This window comes from Martes martes (genome assembly GCF_963455335.1).
Source record: "Martes martes genome assembly, chromosome: 2".
In the NCBI taxonomy this organism is placed as follows: domain Eukaryota; kingdom Metazoa; phylum Chordata; class Mammalia; order Carnivora; family Mustelidae; genus Martes; species Martes martes.
This window is the reverse complement of record NC_137889.1, coordinates 205,367,193-205,388,376: the sequence shown is the minus strand read 5'-3', so window position 1 is coordinate 205,388,376 and position 21,184 is coordinate 205,367,193. Positions and strand designations below refer to the sequence as shown.

Genomic DNA, 21,184 nt, shown 5'->3' with positions numbered 1-21,184 from the left:
GCGGCAGAGGGAGAGGGAGAAGCAGGCTCCCCACTGAGCAGAGAGCCCGATGCGGGGCTCGATCCCAGGACCCTGAGATCATGACCTGAGCCGAAGGCAGACGCTTCACCATCCGAGCCACCCAGGCGCCCCTAAAAGAAAAAATGTGAAAATCACCCACCATCCCACTTCCTAGGGAAAACCACTGCAGACAGGTGCGCTTACATACTTCCTTCATTTGTCCTATGCTCACACACACATTTTTGTTGAAATTGTCCTCACCATTCCTGAAAACTACTTTTCATTTAACCGCTTTCCCTTTCATGTCTTCATGTCTATAGTACAATGTCCGTTCGTTAATTGGCTTTTAATTCAAACCCAGCAGATGCTTTTGTTGGAAACTTCACAGTATACGGTAAAATGGAAAAGTGGTTCTCCTCATCTCCTCCCTCCCGGTCTCACTCCCCTGAGGTAACCCGAAGGCTTCTTTCCTGATATTTCTCTCCAGAAGCTTTCTGTGACACACGCGCGAACAGGATTCAGTGAATACATCTCAAGGTCCTCAGCGAAATCCTGTCATGTGGGAATGCAGGGTTTTTCCAGTGTCGCTGCGGTGAGCATCTTTGTGGTTAAGTCTCTGCACGCAACCGGGATGGTTTTCTTCGGACAAATCGTAGAAAACAGGTCACTGCGTTGAGGACAGGCACAGTTTTAATGCTTTCACACGTGTGGCCCGTTGCCCTCCACGGTGTGTGACAGTGTCGCTCTCTCACCGTGAGCAGAACTGAGTTTTTATTTATTTTTGTTAACACTGAAGTTCTTTAAACATCGCATAACGCGATGCGGGTGAGCGGCCGGGGGTGGGGCCGGTGCTGTCGTGGGAGCCACCGGCCGTGCCCCGAGGCTGCCCCCCGCGGCCCCGAGCGCAGTCGCGGTCGCGGTCGTGGGGACCGAGGGCCGCGGGGTCGCAGACGCGCGCGGTTTCAAAGGGTCGGTCCCGAGAATGACACGAACCAGCTCACGAAGCTTCTGCCCCGTCGTTGGCTTCTGTCTCGTCGTTTGAGCCACTTTCCCTCGGGCTTGGCTTTAGCGGTAAAAACACAAACAGGAACGGAAGATTCTAAAACACGTGGAGTGTCCGGGGCTCGGTCCCGGGCTCAGCCGGTCGGAGAGTGGCCCAGGCCCCGGCGTCGTCCCAGCGCTGCAGCCCCGCGGCTCCGGTGGGGACGCGTCTGGGCACGGGGACGCCCGCGGGCATCTCGCTCCGGCCCGTCCTCGCCGTCCCCGGCCGCTGTGGCGGTCCCCGGCCGAGCTGTGGGGGACGCTCGGGACCCCCCGCTCAGGGTTTTCAGAGAAGCGCGCTGAAGGCCGGGGCGGCCTTTCGGCGAGGGACAGGCGCGCGTCCGTGCCAGGGCTCCCTCGGGACCGGAGCGGGAGGGAAGGACCTCGCTGCCCAGCGAGCGAGCCGAGAGCGGAGGGAGGCCGCGTGTCTGTCGCTGTCCCGACACAGCCACGGGCTCGAGTTCACGTTGGCTGAGCCTTCATGTTGCGTCTGCGACCAGGGCCAGAGCATCCCCTGTCCCGCGGCGCTCGTAAGGGCGTCCCAGGACGTGGACGCGAAGGAAGAAACCGTTCCTTGGGCTGCGGGGGTCTTCGCCAGCGTCGGACATTCCTTTCCGACCCCAGACTCTGTGACTGTGGAATAAACACTTTCACTCTTTCCGGCCACCAGGTCTAAATGCTCCGGGAACGCACAGACCTCACTCCCATCCCAGCGAGCCCGGCTGCAGTCCTTGCCCTGCGGGCACGGCCACGAACCTCTCTGCTCTTTTTGTATTCAAAGTCGAGCTCGTGACTCTTAAGGCTTGTCTACCTCGCCCCTCTCTGTCCTGTCCCCCAAGAGTGAAGCCACGTGAGAAGCTTCCAGCGGTGGTGTTGGGTAGACAAGGTTGAGGAGGTTTCCGGCAGCACTGGGTGAGCCCAAGAAGCCAAAAACGCAATGAATCCCCTTTGGATTGAAGAAACTGCGAGAACTTTGAGAATAAAACCGTCCCCTTTCTCATCGCGGGATGAAGCCAGCATGCGTGAGTGGGCGGGTTGCTAGTGAAAACGTGACCGAGGCCTGAACACGATGACCTTTTCTTTCTGTTTTTTTAAAGGGCGTATTTCTGTTTTCAGACTACTTTCCTACCAAAAGCACTACTTCCCAGTGTAGGCGGCCCACTCGAAGGTTTGAAAGCCTTATCAGAGAAAAACAAAACCGAGTCTAAACTGAAAGTCTAGAGATCTCACTGGCCCATGACTGTAGATAAGGTCTCGTTAATGCTGTCCGCCTAAATGCCATCGGTTATTGTCCTTGATGGCTCGTCCAGGACCTCCGGTCCCTTGATACCTTCCCTTTGTCTCCCATCATGAGAGGGTCAGTAGCACATGTCCCCCCTGTATACCTGAGCCCCACCCTGTCTATGGGTTTGGCAGAATCCGCTGGACAACGCTGCTCCTTCCTCGGGTTTGGGAGTCTGTCTTGGGGTTCTGGTAAGTACCGCGTGTCCGTGAGGCATTCCTGCTTCTAGGGCCAGGCCAAGTCTATCTGATTCCCCAGGGAGCCAGTGACTTCCCCTCCCTCCCTGTGACACCCTGGTAGAGCAGTCCTCAAACAGTATTATTTGTGTCTTGGTATTTGCAGAGATTTGGTGGAGTAACTCCTTGGGTTTTTACTTAACTGGATTCCTGCTGTCTGTCAGTTGGACACGAAGGCCACGGAAGAATGAGAGCAAGGCCGGAGAGACTCGGGCCGGGCGCCAGCCTTCTTTCATGCTCGAGGTGGCCCCTCTCCTCTGACAACCAAGACTTCATCTTGAGACTGGGTCGCTCTTTTCCTGACACGAATGATCTCCCAGGACGCTTCCATGGCCTCCGCCAGAACTTTGAGGTTCCCCCTCTCGCTCACTCAGCAAGCCTGGACCTCCTGCCGGGGCGCGTCCCAGACACAAGCTCAGACCCCTACGGAGGAAAGATTTCCTCTTGTTTTCATGGAAACCCCCCGACCACCCCCAGGGGTTGAACTTGAGGTGAAGACATCGCGGGTTGATTGTGGGAGCAAAGTGGAAGTCAGTGTTGACGACGGTGAGGGATGTGGCGCGGGGGGAGGCTGAGAAGCTTTCCAGCGGGTTTCAAGAAGGTGCCAGGGTGCGTTGTCTCTTCACTCAGGGTCTGTGTTCTCCCTGCAGAATGACATCTTCGAGTGGGCCGGGGACCACCGAGTCCACCACAAGAACTCGGAGACCGATGCGGACCCTCACAATGCCCGCCGCGGCTTCTTCTTCTCGCACGTCGGGTGGCTGTTTGTGCGCAAACATCGGGACGTCATTGAGAAGGGGAGAAAGCTTGACCTCACTGACCTGCTGGCGGATCCTGTGGTCCGATTCCAGAGAAAGTAAGTGAACAGACACCGGAGAGCTGCTGGGGGACGGGACCGAGAGACGGAGCGCAGTGAGGTGCATTAATAACCCCAAATAATACTCATAGCACTTGCCCTTGTTAGGATTTACCTGTTTATTCATTTCCTTGTGCTCACTAAGTCCTCCCTGTTTACACACTTGTTTTTCATTTTAATTTCAAATCGAAACGGATTCCTTCAAGCCCAGTGTGCTTTCCCTCAGACCGTCCCACAGGACTGATTTCATGGACTCCGTTTCTGTGTTCCCCGGGCCTCCATCCTTGTTTCCGTGGGGCGGGGGGAGGACTGGCTTTATTTTAGCAAAATATCTAGCACAACCCGACCCCCTGCTCTGGAATTCTCTCGCGGTGACGGCTCCCTCCCCTGCCTCCTGAAGTGCTCCAGCGACGGGATTCCACGCAGAGACAATGTGCCCGTGTAACAGAGAGCCCCGCGGCCGGCGTCGGCTGAGCACGTCCGGTCGGTCGGCGGGTGCAGGGTAGAGCTCTTCTAATCGTCACGTGGGGAAGATGGCCTGTAATTGTGTGGCGACCAGAGACCGGGTGATTTTCACCTTTTAGCCAGGAAGCTGCATAGACTGTGTCCATGTAGGGATTTGCAAAGTGGACCACTATGAGAGCATTTATAAATGGGCTTTTTGCCCCAAAGTAATGGATTTATGGGCAAAGAGAGACAGTTTATGGATTGCACTCTGGTTAGAGCCTTGAGATAATATTGTGAAAAGGTGGTTACCACAGACCATCTCCACTGACACGCAGGAGTCATTTGAGGACTTACCCATGGAAACTTCTGGAAATAGAAATGGAGGCTGCACCTTTGTCTGGCGCAAACAGTTCTTGCATGAAAGGAAGTATTGCTTAGAACCGTGCCCGCGTTCGCCTCGGCGTTTCCATCCCTGCTTCTGTTGCTTTCTCCCGAGGGTCTTTGAGTGGCTCAACATAGCTCTTTCAGGGGGACACACCAGCAGTTTTATAGCAGAAAATAACAAGGTGTTTTCAGTTAACAATTAAATGATTTGTTCGTTTTGGTTTTTTAACCGTGAGCTGAAACTGTTAAGTCATTAAAGAAAATCTGCAAAATTCAGAAAAACAGGAGGAAAGTAATTCACAGTCCTAACACATAAACACAGCCACCGCTAGCGATCTGTAGTACATCTCTCCATATTTTATCCGTACAGTTGATGTACTTCACATGATGACAGTCATACCGCTATGCTATTTTTTCTTGTCTTTTAACTTCAGGTTATCTTGGAGGCACCGTTGTTGGAGGCTGTGTAAATTCAATAGTTAGTGCCACAGTGTGTCTAACCATCACTCTGCAACTGAATACGTGTGTCATTTCCAATCCTGTGACACAGATGATGTTGCTATATAATTAGCAATGCTTCGGGACAGTCAGGCCTCAGGCTAATTTGAAGAGCTCACGTGAGAAGACAAAAGATCTTCTATTTTATTAATGAGAGTATAATAGTCTGAGTTTCTCTCATCATAAAAATAGAAGACTTTTTTTTCATCTTTTTCCTTAAAAAAATGTGGTAATCTGATTCATTAGGTGTGTGCTCATGGTACACATGTCCAAAGGCTATTTCTCGAGGCAGGCGGAAGAACGAAGGCTGTCTCAACGTGTTCCCTGAATAGTTACTGAGAACATCTCCATCACCAGCCCAGTGACCGAAAGGGGTTGTAGCCATCATAAACCGTCCACTCACATTATCATTTCATATACGTCACTCAGCTCCTGCTAAGAATTGGTGCTGAAGATAGAACCTTAGATAGATACCCCCTCAATTTGCAGACCGGCTGGGAACCCACAGATAAATTCACAAACAGTCACACCCTAGTGAGAGTAGTGCTGTAATAGGGCGCCACAGGGAACCGTGCGGACACAGTGCAGGCTGGTGAGGGCGAGGGAAGGCTCTGGAAGGAACTCGCTTCTAAGTCAAGATCTGAAAGACGACAAGACAATGAAGATGGGGGAAAGGGAATTTAATATGCCTGTCACACGTAGAATGACACAGAACGATTTAGCTCATGCCTTCCATTTTTCCTATGGGAAAATGAATAAACAAAATATAGGTAGAAAGTTGGAGATAGAAACACTGTCTTGGTCTTTTGGGGCTGCTCTGATGAAGATACCGTAGACAACAAACATTTACGTCTCACAGTTTTGGAGGCTGGGAAGCCCAAGGTCACGGCGCCGCAGACGCGCGTCCGGCGAGAGCCCTCTTCCTGGCTCGTAGCAGCCGTCTTCTGGCTGCTGCTGCGCTGGGCAGAGAAGGGGAAGGAGCTCTCTGAGGTCTCCTCGGTTGGGGCACTAATCGCATTGCTGCGGCCTCCACCCTCCCGGCCTGACCCCGTCCCGAAGGCCCCGCCTCCTGATACCGCCACCGTGGGGACTAGGTGTCCCCAGACGAGTTTGGGGAGGACACATTTACTCGGTGGCGACACCGGCATCTCCGAGTCGTCGCTCAGTGTTCCTTTGACCATACCCTGCTGCTGCAGCGGGATTCCGGCGGTTTTCTGAGGGCGGGAGAGTCCCGTTCCTTGGTAGTTATCCGCCTGGAGAACACAGAGATCCGGGGTCGGAGATGAGGCGTAAAGTCGCTGCGGGGATGGGAGATCCTGAAGGAGAGAACTTCCAGAATAGGCGTGGTGCCGCCGTTTGGGCATTTCACGTCCGCGAAACCAGCTGTGCTGGTCCTGCCCGTCAGGCCTCGGAGGCCACAGATTCCTTAAAGAGTGAGTTCTTGAACTTGGGGTGTGAGTTGGTAGGAGTGGACCCTGTCGTCGGCCGCTCTGTCCCATGAGGTCGCAGTCCTCGCTACCCTCAGCTGAGTGGGGCCCGCCCGGGGGACAGGCGCAGTCCTGGGCCACTTCGGGGGCACGCCTTATGGAGTTCCTCCCCTGTCAGAATCTGCCCCTGCTCCCATGTGGTTCTCTGAGGGCGCCGGGCCCCGTTCCGGTTCCCGTGCCCCGGGTTTGCAGCCGATGCACTAATGCTGGTGTAGATCCGGCCCGAATACGGCAGCTGGCTGATAAACCCGGGCTTAGCCATCCTCATGACGGCTTACCAAAGGAGGACTTGCCGGGGGCGCCTGGGTGGCTCGGTCGCTTAAGCATCTGACTCTTGATCTCAGCTCAGGTCTTGATCTCAGGGTCATGAGTTCAAGCCCCACGCTGGGCTCCATGCTGGGTGTGGAGCCCACTTTAAAAAAAGAGATCCATCCTTGATCAAATTACACATTTTACAGTATAATAAAAGAGAGGAGACAGTGGCATTAAAGATAACTGGAAAACAACACATTTCAAGCTATAGTTCTAGACTTTTCTTCTGAAAGATAATTTTACCAAGGCTGTCGTAACAAATAGACTACTTCAAGTTCTGCTGTACAGTCAAGTTGTGAATGACAAAAAGGGAGGCGGTAAGGGTGAGAGGGAGAGAAGCTAATGGTATCATATTCAGACTTTGGGGACTAAGCCCTGCCCTAGTGCTGTCCTACAAGGGCTGTGCTTTTCCCCGTGGGGTAAGGAGATCACAGGGCAAAGGCACATACCACTCGGAATCTTCTCCCACTTGTAGACCAGGCCTTGGGGTCCTAGGACCCTGGAATCCCTGCCCTCGCGTCTGGGAGTCTACTTCCAGAGTCTACACCAGCCGCTCCAGGGCTGTCCTGGTGGGAGGTGTGTGTACCCTGGTCCTGAAGAGCGGCCTGAAAATGAGCTTCGAAGCGTGAGCTCGGCTGTCCACAGGGAGGGGCAGAACTGGGGAGGAAAGAGACACCGGCAGACCACAGGCTAGCGGCCTCCAGCTCTGCTCTTGGTCTGAGCCTGCAAATGCTGGGGCGAGCCCAGAAGGGGGCCACTCATAAAGTTGGCGGTGGGTCTGTCAGATAGGAGTTGTGTTTGGCCTAAGCAGAATAGAAGTTTATTTACCTTACATATGAAGGAATCGCGACGGCTCCGGTCACGGCAGCATCACGGGTCAGTCGAGAACTGGGTTCTTCTATCTTTCGCTCCATCAGCCTTAGCACGTGCCTTCCATTCTTTCGTTTTACGGTCCACGGTGGTCACTGGAGCTCCGACCAAAAGGCAGGTGGGGGTGGGAGTGGGATTGACACTGCTCACTTGAGTCAGTCACCTGTGAAGAGCCTTCCCAGGAGACACGCAGCCTCTCCACACACCTCTCATCAGCCGTGTCTGCATTCAAGGGCAACTGGGGAATGTAGCCTCGGGGTCCACGCACGACACCCCTGCATAAAACCCTGGTTGGTTCCTATGGGAGAAAGTGAGAACTAATATGGGGTAAGCAATGAGCATTTATAAATAACTAAATAAATAATTAATTACTTAAGCAAAATGACTGGCCATCACAAGTTACTCCGCCTGACGTTTTCATTATTAAGCAAGTGAGGGGCCTTTCTGGCACCATTTTGTGAGCAGAAATTGGAATCTCACATTTTTCTGAGATGGCGGGACGAGGGCGAAATCCGGAGGTTCTTCCTCCTAATGCTTTGGTTGTCCCATTGAACCCCCTGTGAGATAAGAAATTTCCTGAGAAATCGCATGCAGATGCTGTCACGTGCATTTTTTTTTAAAGATTTTATTCATTTATTTGACAGACAGAGATCACAACTAGTCAGAGAGGCAGGCAGAGAGAGGAGGGAAGCAGGCTCCCTGCTCAGCAGAGAGCCCGACGTGGGGCTCGATCCCAGGACCCTGGGATCATGACCTGAGCCGAAGGCAGAGGCTTAACCCGCTGAGCCCCCCGCGGCGCCCCTGGCATGTGCACTTTTGAAGTAACTGACAAGGACACTAGTCTAGTCCAGACGAAAACAAGGTTCTTGCCTCATTGCCGTGGTGATGGGACAAGCTAAGAGAAAAGGGATGGAATGATCCAGAAGAGTGAAGCACGTCTGTTTTGGTGCCCTGGGAAGGATGAAAATGTATAATTTCTGCCCTTCCTGTAAGATGGACACTTGAATGGCTAGACGTCGGCTTCACTTCAGTTTCTCGGCTGGTCTGTTATCATTAGTCTTTTTTTTTTCCGTCAATGATGAACACACATGTCTCCGTGATACTCTCTTTTTTATGACTTTATGTCAATGCTGTGTCTAAAGCCCACATGTACTTCTGTGTCAGTGACATCAAAGAGCCAGGCCAGAGCAATCAGACAGGTCCACAGTTGACTCATCCTCACTTCTCCATCTTACCCCCTTGTCTTCCGTGTGGGGGATCCCCTGAGGAGTGGGATGAGTCATCTGGGAATTTACACAACGTGACCCCAGCTCTGCTGACCAAATCCTTTGCTCTTCGGTCAGGTTCCATGTGGGGCTCCCAGGGACTCTCTGTTCTGAGTCCATCTGTCTTGCAGACCTACCCTCACTGTTGCTAAGCTAATAGAACAATTCTTGTCTAGATGACAGTGACGTTGAGAGGCTAAGTGCCTTGAAGGCCTTGGTTGGTTACTTGTATTTTGTGGGAGACTCTATGGAAATAATCCTCAAATGAGAGACCCTGGATGATGAACTAGTCAAACACCAAGACTTGGGTGGGGTCTGGGGACAGACAAGGAGGCCGTGCCTTTCAAACGCAGCCACCCTCTGTTACTTCCTTGCTCATCAATCACGCTTCGTTTGACCACTGCCTATTTCTCCTGGGTCCTTGGTGGTCCCAAGCTGGCCCCCGGGTAAGCATCACTTTTTTAGGCCGGATGCTGAGCCGAGCTCTTCAGTGCGCTCTCTGCCAACTCACACCTTAATCACACAAGCCGTGAGGCAAATGGCGTTGCTCAGGGGATTCCGCTTCCTCCTCTTTCCCGCACGTACCACTGGTCCTCCAGCAACTACACTTTGAGCATCCACGGCATGCCGGGAATGGTTCTAAGTGCTGGCGATGGGACTGTCAACAGGAGAACCCGATTCTGGAGGACACTCGTTCTCTCTGCCCAGAGCTCCCCCAAGTGAGTTTGGGAATGTGAGAGAGGAAGGCCCACCACGCATCTGCCCTCTGCCTGCCTGGGCCTCTCTCTCCACGACAAGACACTTCTCTGGCCCCCTTTCCATCTCTCCTGTCACTCAGTCCCTGTGGCATGAACCCGACTTGATTCACTCCTCCTTGTCTTCTTGCCTCTTTCTGTTCCCACAGTCTTTGTATCTCCACCTGCCAGAGGGCTCTGTTCCTTCCTTCGTGCCCTCCTCTGCATGGGGGCATTTCCCTCATTAGTTACACCGTGTTCTCCAAGCGAGGACGCGCTTCCTCTTGCGCGGTTTTATTAGAGAATAAAAGCCATTTAGCCAATTGCTCAGGCAGGCTTTTTCTTCTTTTCGGGGAGAGATGAGGATTTTTTTGTCCTCCTCTATTCTCCCCTCATGTCACCATCTTGCTCTGATTCAGTCTTTCCCTATGTTCCCTGTGTATGTAAATATTCCCTCCCCTTGAATCTTGCCTTCATTTCTGAGTGGCAGTCTGTCTTTGGTTAACAGCCTGAGCCCTAGAATCTTCTCTCCCGTTCTACCCTCACCTCAAGTCTTTGCATCTTATCCTGGCGCTGTAAACGTTTTGAGGATGAAATCACTTTTGTCTTTGAATAGCTGTCCCTGCATCCAGCTCTGCTTACCGGAAGTCAAAATTCTGAATCTGCAAGTTCCAGGAATGCAGAGAACTCAGCCGAAGAAGCCTGAACTATGTTTAATTAGACTTCTTTTGTTAAAAGTCAGAGGAAGAGCTAGAACCTCCTTTCCTCTTCTTAAACCTTTGGCCTCCCTAAAGCGACTGATGGCTATAGCCAGAGAGCTGAACTGTACTCTGGGTTAGCAGAAAGAGATGATTCAATGTTGAGGTTACGGCATCAACACCAACATTTCCCTATTTTAGTGGTTAAAAATTCTGGAGAGGGAGAAACCAGTGTGGCACATAATTCAACAGCTTGCTTTGACTTTTTAAAACTTTCCAAGTCAAAATATTATTTGTTTGCCTCTGTAAGAGGTACTTTTCCTATGAGAACTTTGTGAGCGTATGCCAATTTGCGCCTCTCCCTCTCTTCGCCACCCCCCCGGGTGCACAAAAATACATCAACTGCATTAATGGTCCTTTTTCTTTCCCCACATTGACCATTCCATGTCTATGTGAAATTCCCCTGGCAAGATGAGGAGACAGTTTCTCAAATGTCTGGAATCTCAATACTTCACTTACCAGCATGTCGGACGTACTAGTTAACAGGTGTCAGTGGATCCCTGAACTGCCGTTCGTAAAGTGTTACCCTAGCTTCGTTGTTGGTGGCAGTGAAGGCATCTTCATATATCTTTGATACACTTAAGCAGCCAATAATAGCCGCCATTTATTAATTGCCCGTTATGTACTTACTTTGGGTCTTTTCATACATTATCTCTGATCCTTTCAATAACTCTATCGTGTGGATGATGGTATCTGGATTCTGGACTTGAATTCTAAATATTCTGGCTCCCCGTGGCCTCAATTAACCATCAAAAAAAGAATAGCAGATGTTTGCACTAAATTATCCTTTCTCTACTAAAATACTACTTTACTACCAAAGCTGAGAAGAAATCTTAGCTAAGTTTTAATGTAAAAATTAAGTAATTATATAAAAGTCAAAGCAAGACTAAATTTTATGAAAGACATTTTGGTGCAAGTATAAGTTCTCAGTAATGCCTAGAGACCATCAATTCCTGACTCTATTTCTTGACCACATAGAGAATCATCTTCTAATATTTTCTTGGAGTAAACAGCCCTTCAGTCATGTATGTGGCTCTAGCTCCAAGACTTCATCCAGTAGAGAGAGCGTCCGTAAGTCTTAGAAGAGGCTTATATTTAACACTTATTTATTTTCTTGAAAGTTAGATGTATTTCCAGTGGCTTATGCCACCAGAGAAGAAAGCCCTTTTTGCCTTTTCATTGTGTCTTTTTTTTACCAGAAGGACAAAAAAGTGAAGAAAATTTTTCATAACAGAAAATTTTCTCCAGTTATTATTTCCTCCAACAATTACCTTATAAAATTGTTCTAATATCACAATCCTTGGCATCCATACATCATCTTTAAAAAATATTTAAGACAGAAAATAAGAATAAAATCTTACTTTTAGTACAAAATGCAATAAAAGTTCATTGCAGAAAATTTAGCAAGTGCAAATAAACCTTATAAAGGATAAAATAATCTGTAATCCTTCCACTTAGGGAAAAAAATCAGTTAAAATTTGGTTGTATATCCTTCTGAAGTTTTTTTTAATGGATCACACTCTGCCTTCTTTTTACAAAACTTTATTCATACCCTGCATACTGTTTAAGAGTAATTAAAATAACAGTGGTGCCTGGGGGACTCAGTCAGTTAAGTGTCCAACTTTTGATTTTGGCTCTGGGCATAGTCTCAGAGTCATGAGACCTTGATCCCTGCATCAGGCTCCACACTCAGTGTGGGGTCTCCTTGTCCCTCCCACTCTGCTCTCTGCCCCCCAAATAAATAAATGAAATCTTTTTAAAAATAAATAAAAGCAATTAAAATAAGAAGAAATGTATTTAATATTTGCCTTCTTTATTGCACTTCTAACCTCTTTGTTGTCTATGTGTGTGTGTCCTGATTTCCACCTGATGCCATCCTTCTGCCTAAAGAACTGCCTTTACCAGTTCTTGTAGCATCAGCCTTTTGGCAATGCTTTTGCTTGCCTGAAGGTCTTTGTTTTATCTTCATTTTTGAAAGGTATTTTTCTTGGAAATAAAATTCTGGATTGGCAAGTGTTTTTCCTAAAGACTTAAAAAGATGTCAATCACTTGTCTTGTGTTTTGCGTAGTCTGCTGTGATTCTTCTTACTATTCCTCTGCATGTGACGTTTCTTTTCTTCTCACTGTCTTCAAGATTTCATCTTTATCTTTGCTTTTCAGCAGCCTGACTCTGGATGTGTTCAGGGATTTTTGTTTTGTTTTGTTTTTGTTTGTTTTGTGAGGAAGCAGTTATCCTGCTGGAGATTCTTTGGGCTTCTTGGAACCAAGATGTGTTGTCTTCATTAATTTGGGGAAATTCTTGGTCATAAGCTCTTCAAATTATTTTTGGCCTTGTTTTCCGTCTCTTCTTCTTTAGGAACTCTAATGTTACACGGTTCAATATCTTTCCACAGCTCTTGGAGGTGCTGTTCTATGTAATTCACTCCTTTTTAACTTCCATTTCCATTTGAATAATTTCATTAACATCTTCAACTTCAGTAATTCTTTCCTTATGTTTTGTTGCCAATGAACCCATCAAAGGAATTCTTTATCTCTGCTACTATTTTTTAAGTGGAGCATTTGCATTTAGCACTTTTATACTTTCTTCCTCTCTGATGATATCTTCCATCTGTTCATGCATATTGCCCACCTTTTTCATTAGATCTTTTCAACATGTTAATTATAGTAAAGTCCCTGATAGTTGCAATAGCTGAGTCATCTTTCAGTCTGGTTCTATTAATTCCTTTATCTCTTGACAGTGTTTTTTTCCTTACATTTTTATGTGCTTCGTAATTTTTAATTATATGCAGGACATGTCTAGAAGAACAGAAAAACTAAGGTAAATATAATTTATGCTTGACAACGACCATACCTATTCTTCTTTCAGGCCATTAGTGGGGCAGAGGAGGGGGGCAGAGGGTGAAGGTCGAGTCAGTCGATCAGCAGTTGTTAGATTTGGGTTTAGTGAACCACAGACTTCAGTAGAAAGCTGTTGTTATCGTTTGCTTAGAGTAGACCCGTGAGTACTGGAGAGGATTTCTAAGTATTAATGCTTTACCCTCAGCTTTCCGCTGTCCCTGTATACCTGCACCACAGAGGACATCTGTCTCTCTGTTCTGGCCCCTATCCCAAGTAGGGGGGCCTTCTATTGTTTGCTTCTTTGTGCATGTCTTCTTGTAGGACTTTGGAATTTCTTTGTTGTCCTGGCCCTGGATGAGTCTGAGGCAAGCTCTGTGTGCCTGAACCTTAGGGTTAAGGCTTCTTGATTTCTTGCCTCTCCCCCAGCAGTAGGAGGTCTCTGCTTTGGAGCAGTGCAGATTCCTGGACACAAATCAGGGTACAGAAGGTTTTGCTTCCACTCCTCCATCAGCGGCAGTGGTTCTGCCTATGTGTGTGGGTGTGGCGAGAGTTCCTTCATCCCCCTCAGAGATGAGCAGATTTTGTTTCTCTTATTCTCACAGAAGCATTGGACTTTTGCCTGGTCCTTGAGGCGAGGGGTTTTCTGCCCTCCCTCAGGGGCTTAAGACTTTGGCTTTGCAAGAGAAGTCTCTGGGAGGGCTTTGTGCTTGTCTTTTGGCAACAGCTGGTCACCCCCTGTGTGTCTAGTTGGTAGAGGAGTGCTCTCTCCAATCTTCTCCTTTGCCTCTGACTTTCTTGTGAACACCCAGTACAGGTCTATAGAAAAAAGCTGGAGGGTGAGTGCAAATTCCCTTGTCTGAGGTTCTAAGCTCCTCCAAACTGACGCACTAGCTCACACTTGGCCTTTAAGGAGTCATTAAATTTTTAGCTGATTTCTTTTCATCTACTAATATGGTAGCTACCTCTTTCCCTTATGCTCTACCAAGTGAAGCAGTTCATGAATGGCCTACTACTCTTTGGATTTCAAGTCGCTTAGTTGCCTTGTGACCTCATTTTTCTGATGGGGGCAAGAGAAGTTATTATTTGTATATCGCCCACCTTTTCTCATTGTTCTGATGGAAACATTGTTCTCTTGTGACTTGTTACATCCTAAGTGGAAGCAGAACTCTGTATCCTACTTCACATTACCTGCAGTTTTTGCCCAGTGGAATCCTGTGGAATCCTTCCAGTTTTAGACCCCGCTTAATATTTCGTTGTGATGATGGATCATTATTTCTGATGAACGTTGAAGGATTTTCACCTTTTTTTAAATCGTTAAAACAATGCCAAGATGAATAACTTTATACATAAATTTTTGATCAGAGATATATTTTCCTTTGGCTAAAATCAGAATAGCTGAGTCAAATAATATGTAAATTTCTCAACTTGTGATATTCATAGCATAATGGACTTGTAGACCTTTGATTACTAGTGAGGCTAAATATGTGTTCGTATGTTTTTTTCTTCCATTTGCCTTTTAAAGGGAACATACGTTATTTTCCTCACAATTCCTAATTTCCCATTGGCTGAGGACAGAGATACCATCCCTTCCTCCTTCCTCCATTTTTGTTGAAGAAAAAGATCCAGCAAAGTGAGATGCCGAAGCCCACTTTCCTACCCAGAAATGTCCCGCCTCTCGTGGAGCGGGAAGGTAGCCACAGATGAATCTGGCGTCCGGACGGGCCGCAGAGCGCCCGGAGCGTCTGCATACTCCTTGCTGGTACTCTCCCTGGTGCTCGGAGCGGGATATACGACTCGATAAGTGATAAGAGTCATTTTAGTGCTGGTTTGCTTCATGGGAGACTCTCTTTCTCAAGAGTCCAGCTACTGCTAAGCTAGAAAGAGAGTAATACAGGAGATGCTGTTTAAACAAGTGGCATCTGAAGGCACAAATGCATATATTTAAAGGAAGAAATAAACGGGAAACAGACCCGTTACTTACTGTCCAGCCTGTCATCTTACCACGAAATGATTTACAAGGTTAATGTCCTTGTGACAGCTGTTTGGTGAAAACCTTTGATGACGCTGAGGCCCTTTCTCAATTTGAAAGAGTGTGATTCATACATATTTGTGAAGTTCAGGTACATTTTCTTTGTTACTGATGCAAATTGCAAATGGCAGTGTATTATGGGGACCCCTTGTGAGTTGAGAGTTGAAGTGAAAATATTGTCTTAAGTAACAAATTTGTTGATGGCTGTTCTATTACCCAAAATGAATATTTAGATTTTTCATGTGCAGCTTGTCATGTCAGAGCGATTAGGGAGATTTTCCTTTGGCACATTTTATTCTCATTCCTCAGTCTCCCTGTCACCATGTCATATCCTGCTGCATGTGTTGTGGAATGATTAGGAGAGAGATGAGGTTTTTGTTAACAACCACAACTCACACGGGAGCACTGCAGAAATTACACCTGTGCTGAACAACCCCGGTTAGGGTTCTCAGCCGTTTTCTCTACGCCTTCATCCGTACAGAGGATTTCCGGAGACAAAGAAGGGCCCTCAACCAGGAGGCTGTGCTACAAGACGTTTTGTAAGTTGCACAGAAGAAGGTACGTCTCGAAAAGTAACCCTTTGTGGGCGGTCCCGTTTGACTTCGTCGTTACTCACTGAAGCCAGTCTTCCAAGTGGCTCCTGATGCTGCCTGACCTTCCGGTGCCCCTGGAGGCATTTTGAAGGTCAGACGGGAGACACCGCAGTGGGACGTGGTGATAATATATCCAGGAAGGCCTGATGCGTACGTACTTCGTGTATGTACTGTATCTCTTGGGGCCCACATATAAAGTAGTAGAAGTTGACTGTGTGGAGCGTGGGTGGAGTTAGAGTCTGTATTAACACCCGGTCATTCATCCATCCATCTGGCCGGCCGAGGACGCAGCTCGGAACGGAGAGGTACAACAGCATCTCGGAATCAGCATAGACCGCTTTTGGCATTCTCCGGATTTCGTCTCCACGGCCATACAACGGTGATAGCGGTGATATCTGTCTTACAGAATTATTCAGTGAATAAATCAGTTAATGTGTGTGAAGGTGTCCATCACAGAGGAGATGTGCAATACATATGTGTGTAATGAACCACACGTAAAGCTCCATGTGGAAGCTATTCCATTTCTGAAGAGCTGAGTTCTAAAACCCCACTCGCGTGCCCTTTTCTTGCCTAAGTTCAAAGTGACTAGGAGAGGTTTAAGTTACCAGTTTCCGGATGACAAAATCAAAACGTAAGTGGGCCCTTCAAAGCGTTAAACCAGAAGTACTCTTCTCTTCTTTACATTCTATTCAATATCTCCCCCCAGATGTGGACCTCCTATGGCTCCAGCACCCTCCTTGGCCGCCAGATGGGGGTTGCTGGTTTGGATGGGCCCTGAACCCTGCAACTTCGAGCCTTGTCTTAGAGCAGACACATGAACACTCTTCGCCATACTTAGGCTTCCGTTCACTCAGCAGCTCCTGGCTTCACCAGGATTAACGAAGTTTAGGTCGAGGGATAGCATTCGTTGTGGCTAACCCAGAGCCACAACCCCCAAAGGTTGCCTCTTTCATTTCACCAATCCCTGTTCCTTCCTTTTGATCATGATTTGATTTCTGGCCTCGGGATTCTTCCAGGTCTGCCAGGTGCCCCCCCCCCCCGCAGTGGGAGGCATCCATCCACTTGTCGCTTTCAGTCTTGAAAGATTGTTTCTACTTTTGTTTCCATCATAATCGTGTGTCTTTTTTTTTCCTCCAGCATTTTAAATGTACTCACTGCTTTTACACTTTTCGGACTGATGGTTTACTGATGTCCATAAAAGAGCTCAGCACTGAACACCAATGCAGCTAACCTCCCCCAGACTAAGGAACGACATGTTACGGAATGACGGCTTGTGGCCACTGATACCGTCTGCTGGTGGTGGGCAGAGTTGATGCCCTTTTCCACCCTGCTTTGTTTGTACTGCAGACTTCCTTAAGTGGAAAAGTTGTAAGTAGAGGCATTTCCGTATTAAGGGAAATGGAAGAGATAAAGAGAGGAAAGGGGATAGTCCTGGCTCTTATTAATCAGATCATTTAATTGGAAAGAAAATAGGGGCACCTGGGTGGCTCAGTCGGTTAAGCATCTTAACTCTTGATTTCGGCTCAGGTCATGATCTCAGGGTCCTGGGATGGGGCCCCGCGCAGGGCTCCCTGCTCAGCAGTGTCTGTTTAGGATTCTCTCTGGATGGCTCAGTTGGTTAAATATCCGCCTTTCGGCTCAGGCTGGGATCAAGCCCTGCCGCGGCTCTTTGCTCAGCGGGAAGCCTGCTTCTCCTCCTCCCTCGGCCTCTCCACCCCGCGTGCATGCGCAAGCTCTCAAATAAATAAAATCTTTTTAGAAAAATCTTTTTAGAAAAAGATTCTCTCTGTCCCTCACCCCTGCTCGCACTGTGTCTCTTAAAAAAAAAAATGTAAGAAAAGACACATACTTATAAAACAGCCAGGGCCCTCCAAGTCCTTATAGGAAAGCAGCCGAGGGAATGCGCAGTAGAGGAGAGTAGAGGAGAGAAGGGTGGGACGCGGTCCCTGAGGTCCCTGTGAGGTGCCAGTTCACGGCCTTCTCCGACACGCTCCTTCTCCCCGGACAGAGTCCATCCCCGTGTTGTAACTTGTACAGCCTTCGGTCAGTGCTCGTAGTTTTCTAGATACAGGTCTCCGATGTTTTGTGTTCGGTTTCTTCCTAGACATCCTGTAATTTGTGTGGTTAACGTCCACAGGAGCCGCCGAGTTTTATCCCAGTGAGAGGGACCGGGGCTGGGCGCGAGGACACCGCATGTCCACTCCCTGCTCTCCCAGGTGCGCAGCGGGAAGTGTCAAGGTGCCGAGACTTCGCCCAAGCGCCGCTGGGTGCCACACCTGGGGAAGATGTCCTGGAGGAGGCCGTGGCCCGAAGCCGGAGAGCTCCCACAGAGCAGCACCAGTCAGCCTGAGGAACTGAAAACTCGCCCTCCTCCCTCCTCGCTTTCCTCAGAGAAACGCCTCCACGGAATCGGGAAACGAAGGGACGGAGGAATGCGTGAACGAGTGGGAGCCGAGGCCAGTGCCCCTTCCTGGGGGCGGACCTCGTTGCAAAGGGTGTTCTAAGAGCCAAATTCTTAGTCCAAAATGCTGAACTTACAAGATTAAAAAGGATGAATTCCCGGGAGAGAAAGACCAAAGAAACTGCTGTCAGCGCACCGGAGGACATCCGCGTCAGAAATCGGCTGGGAACTGCGTCCCCGTCCGAGTCACTGACCTCTCCTCACACCGCCTATTTCACATAAAACAATAACCAACGCGTCACGCAGACACAGACTCTCGGTGCCGAGATGATGCGACGCGTCAGGACACGTTCGCCGACGCGCGCTGTCTTCGCTCTCACAGACCCGCGCTCGTCTTTCATTTTAAAATAGAGAAAACAAGTCCGATGTCCTAACCGTGCGGGGACCAGACGGACCCCAAATCCCTCCGTGTGTCTCGGGGCACATGAGCTCCCGAGCCTGTCCGAGGAGGAACCTGCGGTGTCGGGTGCGGGGCTGCCCCCGCGGCGGGGAGCCGGTGCCCGCCGTCGACCGAGAGAGCGAGGCCTCGTGGGACCCAGCGGCCCGCGCGTCCGGCCGGACGAGGCGGAGGAGCCGCGGGGACCGGGCTGATGAGGGTCTCTGGGTCCCGGGCAAGGCGGAGCAGCCGCGCGGCAGGGGCCTCTCCCGGCGCTCCTGGGACGGCCCCGTCTGGAGCGCGAACCGGACGCTCCCTCGGCGCGGGCGCTCGCCCCGGTCGTCCCCGCTCCAGGCCCGGGCAGGTCGGGGGTCGGCGGGCGGACCCTGCGGGCCTGGACCACTGAGGCTTCGCCTTGAAAATCCGGGTCCAGCTCGTCTTGCTGGGAAGGACGCGGCCACGAGACCGGAGGGCCTGTCCCCTGTCGTCCGGGTGCAGACGGGCGCCCCGCGGGGTCCCTCCGGCTCTCGCTCCGGGACCGCGAAACGCGCGTCCGCTCGGGCGCCCCGTCTCGGGAACACGGTCGCTTCGGCGGTTCCCTGGTCGTCCCCGGAGCGTCTCACCCGGGGCCTGGCGCCGCGCGTCCCTCCCCGGCGCGTCGCCCGAGGCGGAGCCTGAGCGTCTGAGAAGGACGCGGCGACACTGCCGGCGACACTGGCGGCAGAGCCGGGTCCGAGCGGTTTCCCGCGAGCCGCGCGGCGGGGGCGACCCGGTTCCTCCTCGTCCCTGCGCCCTGCGGCCCGGCCGGGCGTCCGGGTCTGCGGTTCTGCGGCGGGTCCTGGGTCTGCGGCGGGTCCTGGTTCTGCGGCGGGTCCTGGGTCTGCGGCGGGTCCTGGGTCTGCGGCGGGTCCTGGTTCTGCGGCGGTTCTGCGGCGGGTCCTGGGTCTGCGGCGGGTCCTGGTTCTGCGGCGGTTCTGCCGCGGGTCTGCGGCGGGTCCTGGGTCTGCGGCGGTTCTGCGGCGGGTCCTGGGTCTGCGGCGGTTCTGCCGCGGGTCTGCGGCGGGTCCTGGGTCTGCGGCGGGTCCTGGGTCTGCGGCGGTTCTGCCGCGGGTCTGCGGCGGGTCCTGGTTCTGCCGCGGTTCTGCCGCGGGTCTGCGGCGGGTCCTGGGTCTGCGGCGGGTCTGCGGCGGTTCTGCGGCGGGTCCTGGGTCTGCGGCGGGTCCTGGTTCTGCGGCGGTTCTGCGGCGGGTCCTGGGTCTGCGGCGGGTCCTGGTTCTGCGGCGGTTCTGCCGCGGGTCTGCGGCGGGTCCTGGGTCTGCGGCGGTTCTGCGGCGGGTCCTGGGTCTGCGGCGGTTCTGCCGCGGGTCTGCGGCGGGTCCTGGGTCTGCGGCGGGTCCTGGGTCTGCGGCGGTTCTGCCGCGGGTCTGCGGCGGGTCCTGGTTCTGCCGCGGTTCTGCCGCGGGTCTGCGGCGGGTCCTGGGTCTGCGGCGGGTCTGCGGCGGTTCTGCGGCGGGTCCTGGGTCTGCGGCGGGTCCTGGTTCTGCGGCGGTTCTGCGGCGGGTCCTGGGTCTGCCGCGGGTCCTGGTTCTGCCGCGGGTCCTGGTTCTGCCGCGGTTCTGCCGCGGGTCTGCGGCGGGTCCTGGGTCTGCGGCGGTTCTGCGGCGGGTCCTGGGTCTGCGGCGGGTCCTGGTTCTGCGGCGGTTCTGCGGCGGGTCCTGGGTCTGCGGCGGGTCCTGGGTCTGCGGCGGGTCCTGGGTCTGCGGCGGGTCCTGGTTCTGCGGCGGGTCCTGGTTCTGCGGCGGTTCTGCCGCGGGTCTGCGGCGGGTCCTGGGTCTGCGGCGGGTCCTGGTTCTGCGGCGGTTCTGCCGCGGGTCTGCGGCGGTTCTGCCGCGGGTCTGCGGCGGGTCCTGGTTCTGCCGCGGTTCTGCGGCGGGTCCTGGGTCTGCGGCGGGTCCTGGTTCTGCGGCGGGTCCTGGTTCTGCCGCGGTTCTGCCGCGGGTCTGCGGCGGGTCCTGGGTCTGCGGCGGTTCTGCCGCGGGTCTGCGGCGGGTCCTGGGTCTGCGGCGGGTCCTGGGTCTGCGGCGGTTCTGCGGCGGGTCCTGGGTCTGCGGCGGTTCTGCCGCGGGTCTGCGGCGGGTCCTGGGTCTGCGGCGGGTCCTGGTTCTGCCGCGGTTCTGCGGCGGGTCCTGGGTCTGCGGCGGGTCCTGGTTCTGCCGCGGGTCCTGGTTCTGCCGCGGTTCTGCCGCGGGTCTGCGGCGGGTCCTGGGTCTGCGGCGGTTCTGCCGCGGGTCTGCGGCGGGTCCTGGGTCTGCGGCGGTTCTGCCGCGGGTCTGCGGCGGGTCCTGGGTCTGCGGCGGGTCCTGGGTCTGCGGCGGTTCTGCGGCGGGTCCTGGGTCTGCGGCGGGTCCTGGTTCTGCGGCGGTTCTGCGGCGGGTCCTGGGTCTGCGGCGGGTCCTGGTTCTGCCGCGGGTCCTGGTTCTGCCGCGGTTCTGCGGCGGGTCCTGGGTCTGCGGCGGGTCCTGGGTCTGCGGCGGTTCTGCCGCGGGTCTGCGGCGGGTCCTGGTTCTGCCGCGGTTCTGGGCCGCAGTGAGCAGCGACGCTCACTTGCGCGCGAGCCCGAGCGGCCCCCGGAACCGGGGCCACGGCTGCCCCTTGCGAAAGGCGACGACGGGCCGCTCGGTCCGTCCCGGGGCCCCCACCCGCCCCGCGCGCCCCTC

General features: G+C 52.3%; 1 protein-coding gene across 1 annotated transcript in view; it reads left to right on the top strand.

Annotated features, from left to right (window-relative positions):
• SCD5 (stearoyl-CoA desaturase 5) overlaps positions 1-21,184 on the top strand; it is a gene marked incomplete at both ends in the record, with an annotated part of 152,836 nt that overhangs the window by 111,593 nt on the left and 20,059 nt on the right. The window contains 1 exon segment of the mRNA XM_080796392.1: positions 3,210-3,415. Coding sequence (XP_080652518.1) covers positions 3,210-3,415 — 206 coding nt within the window.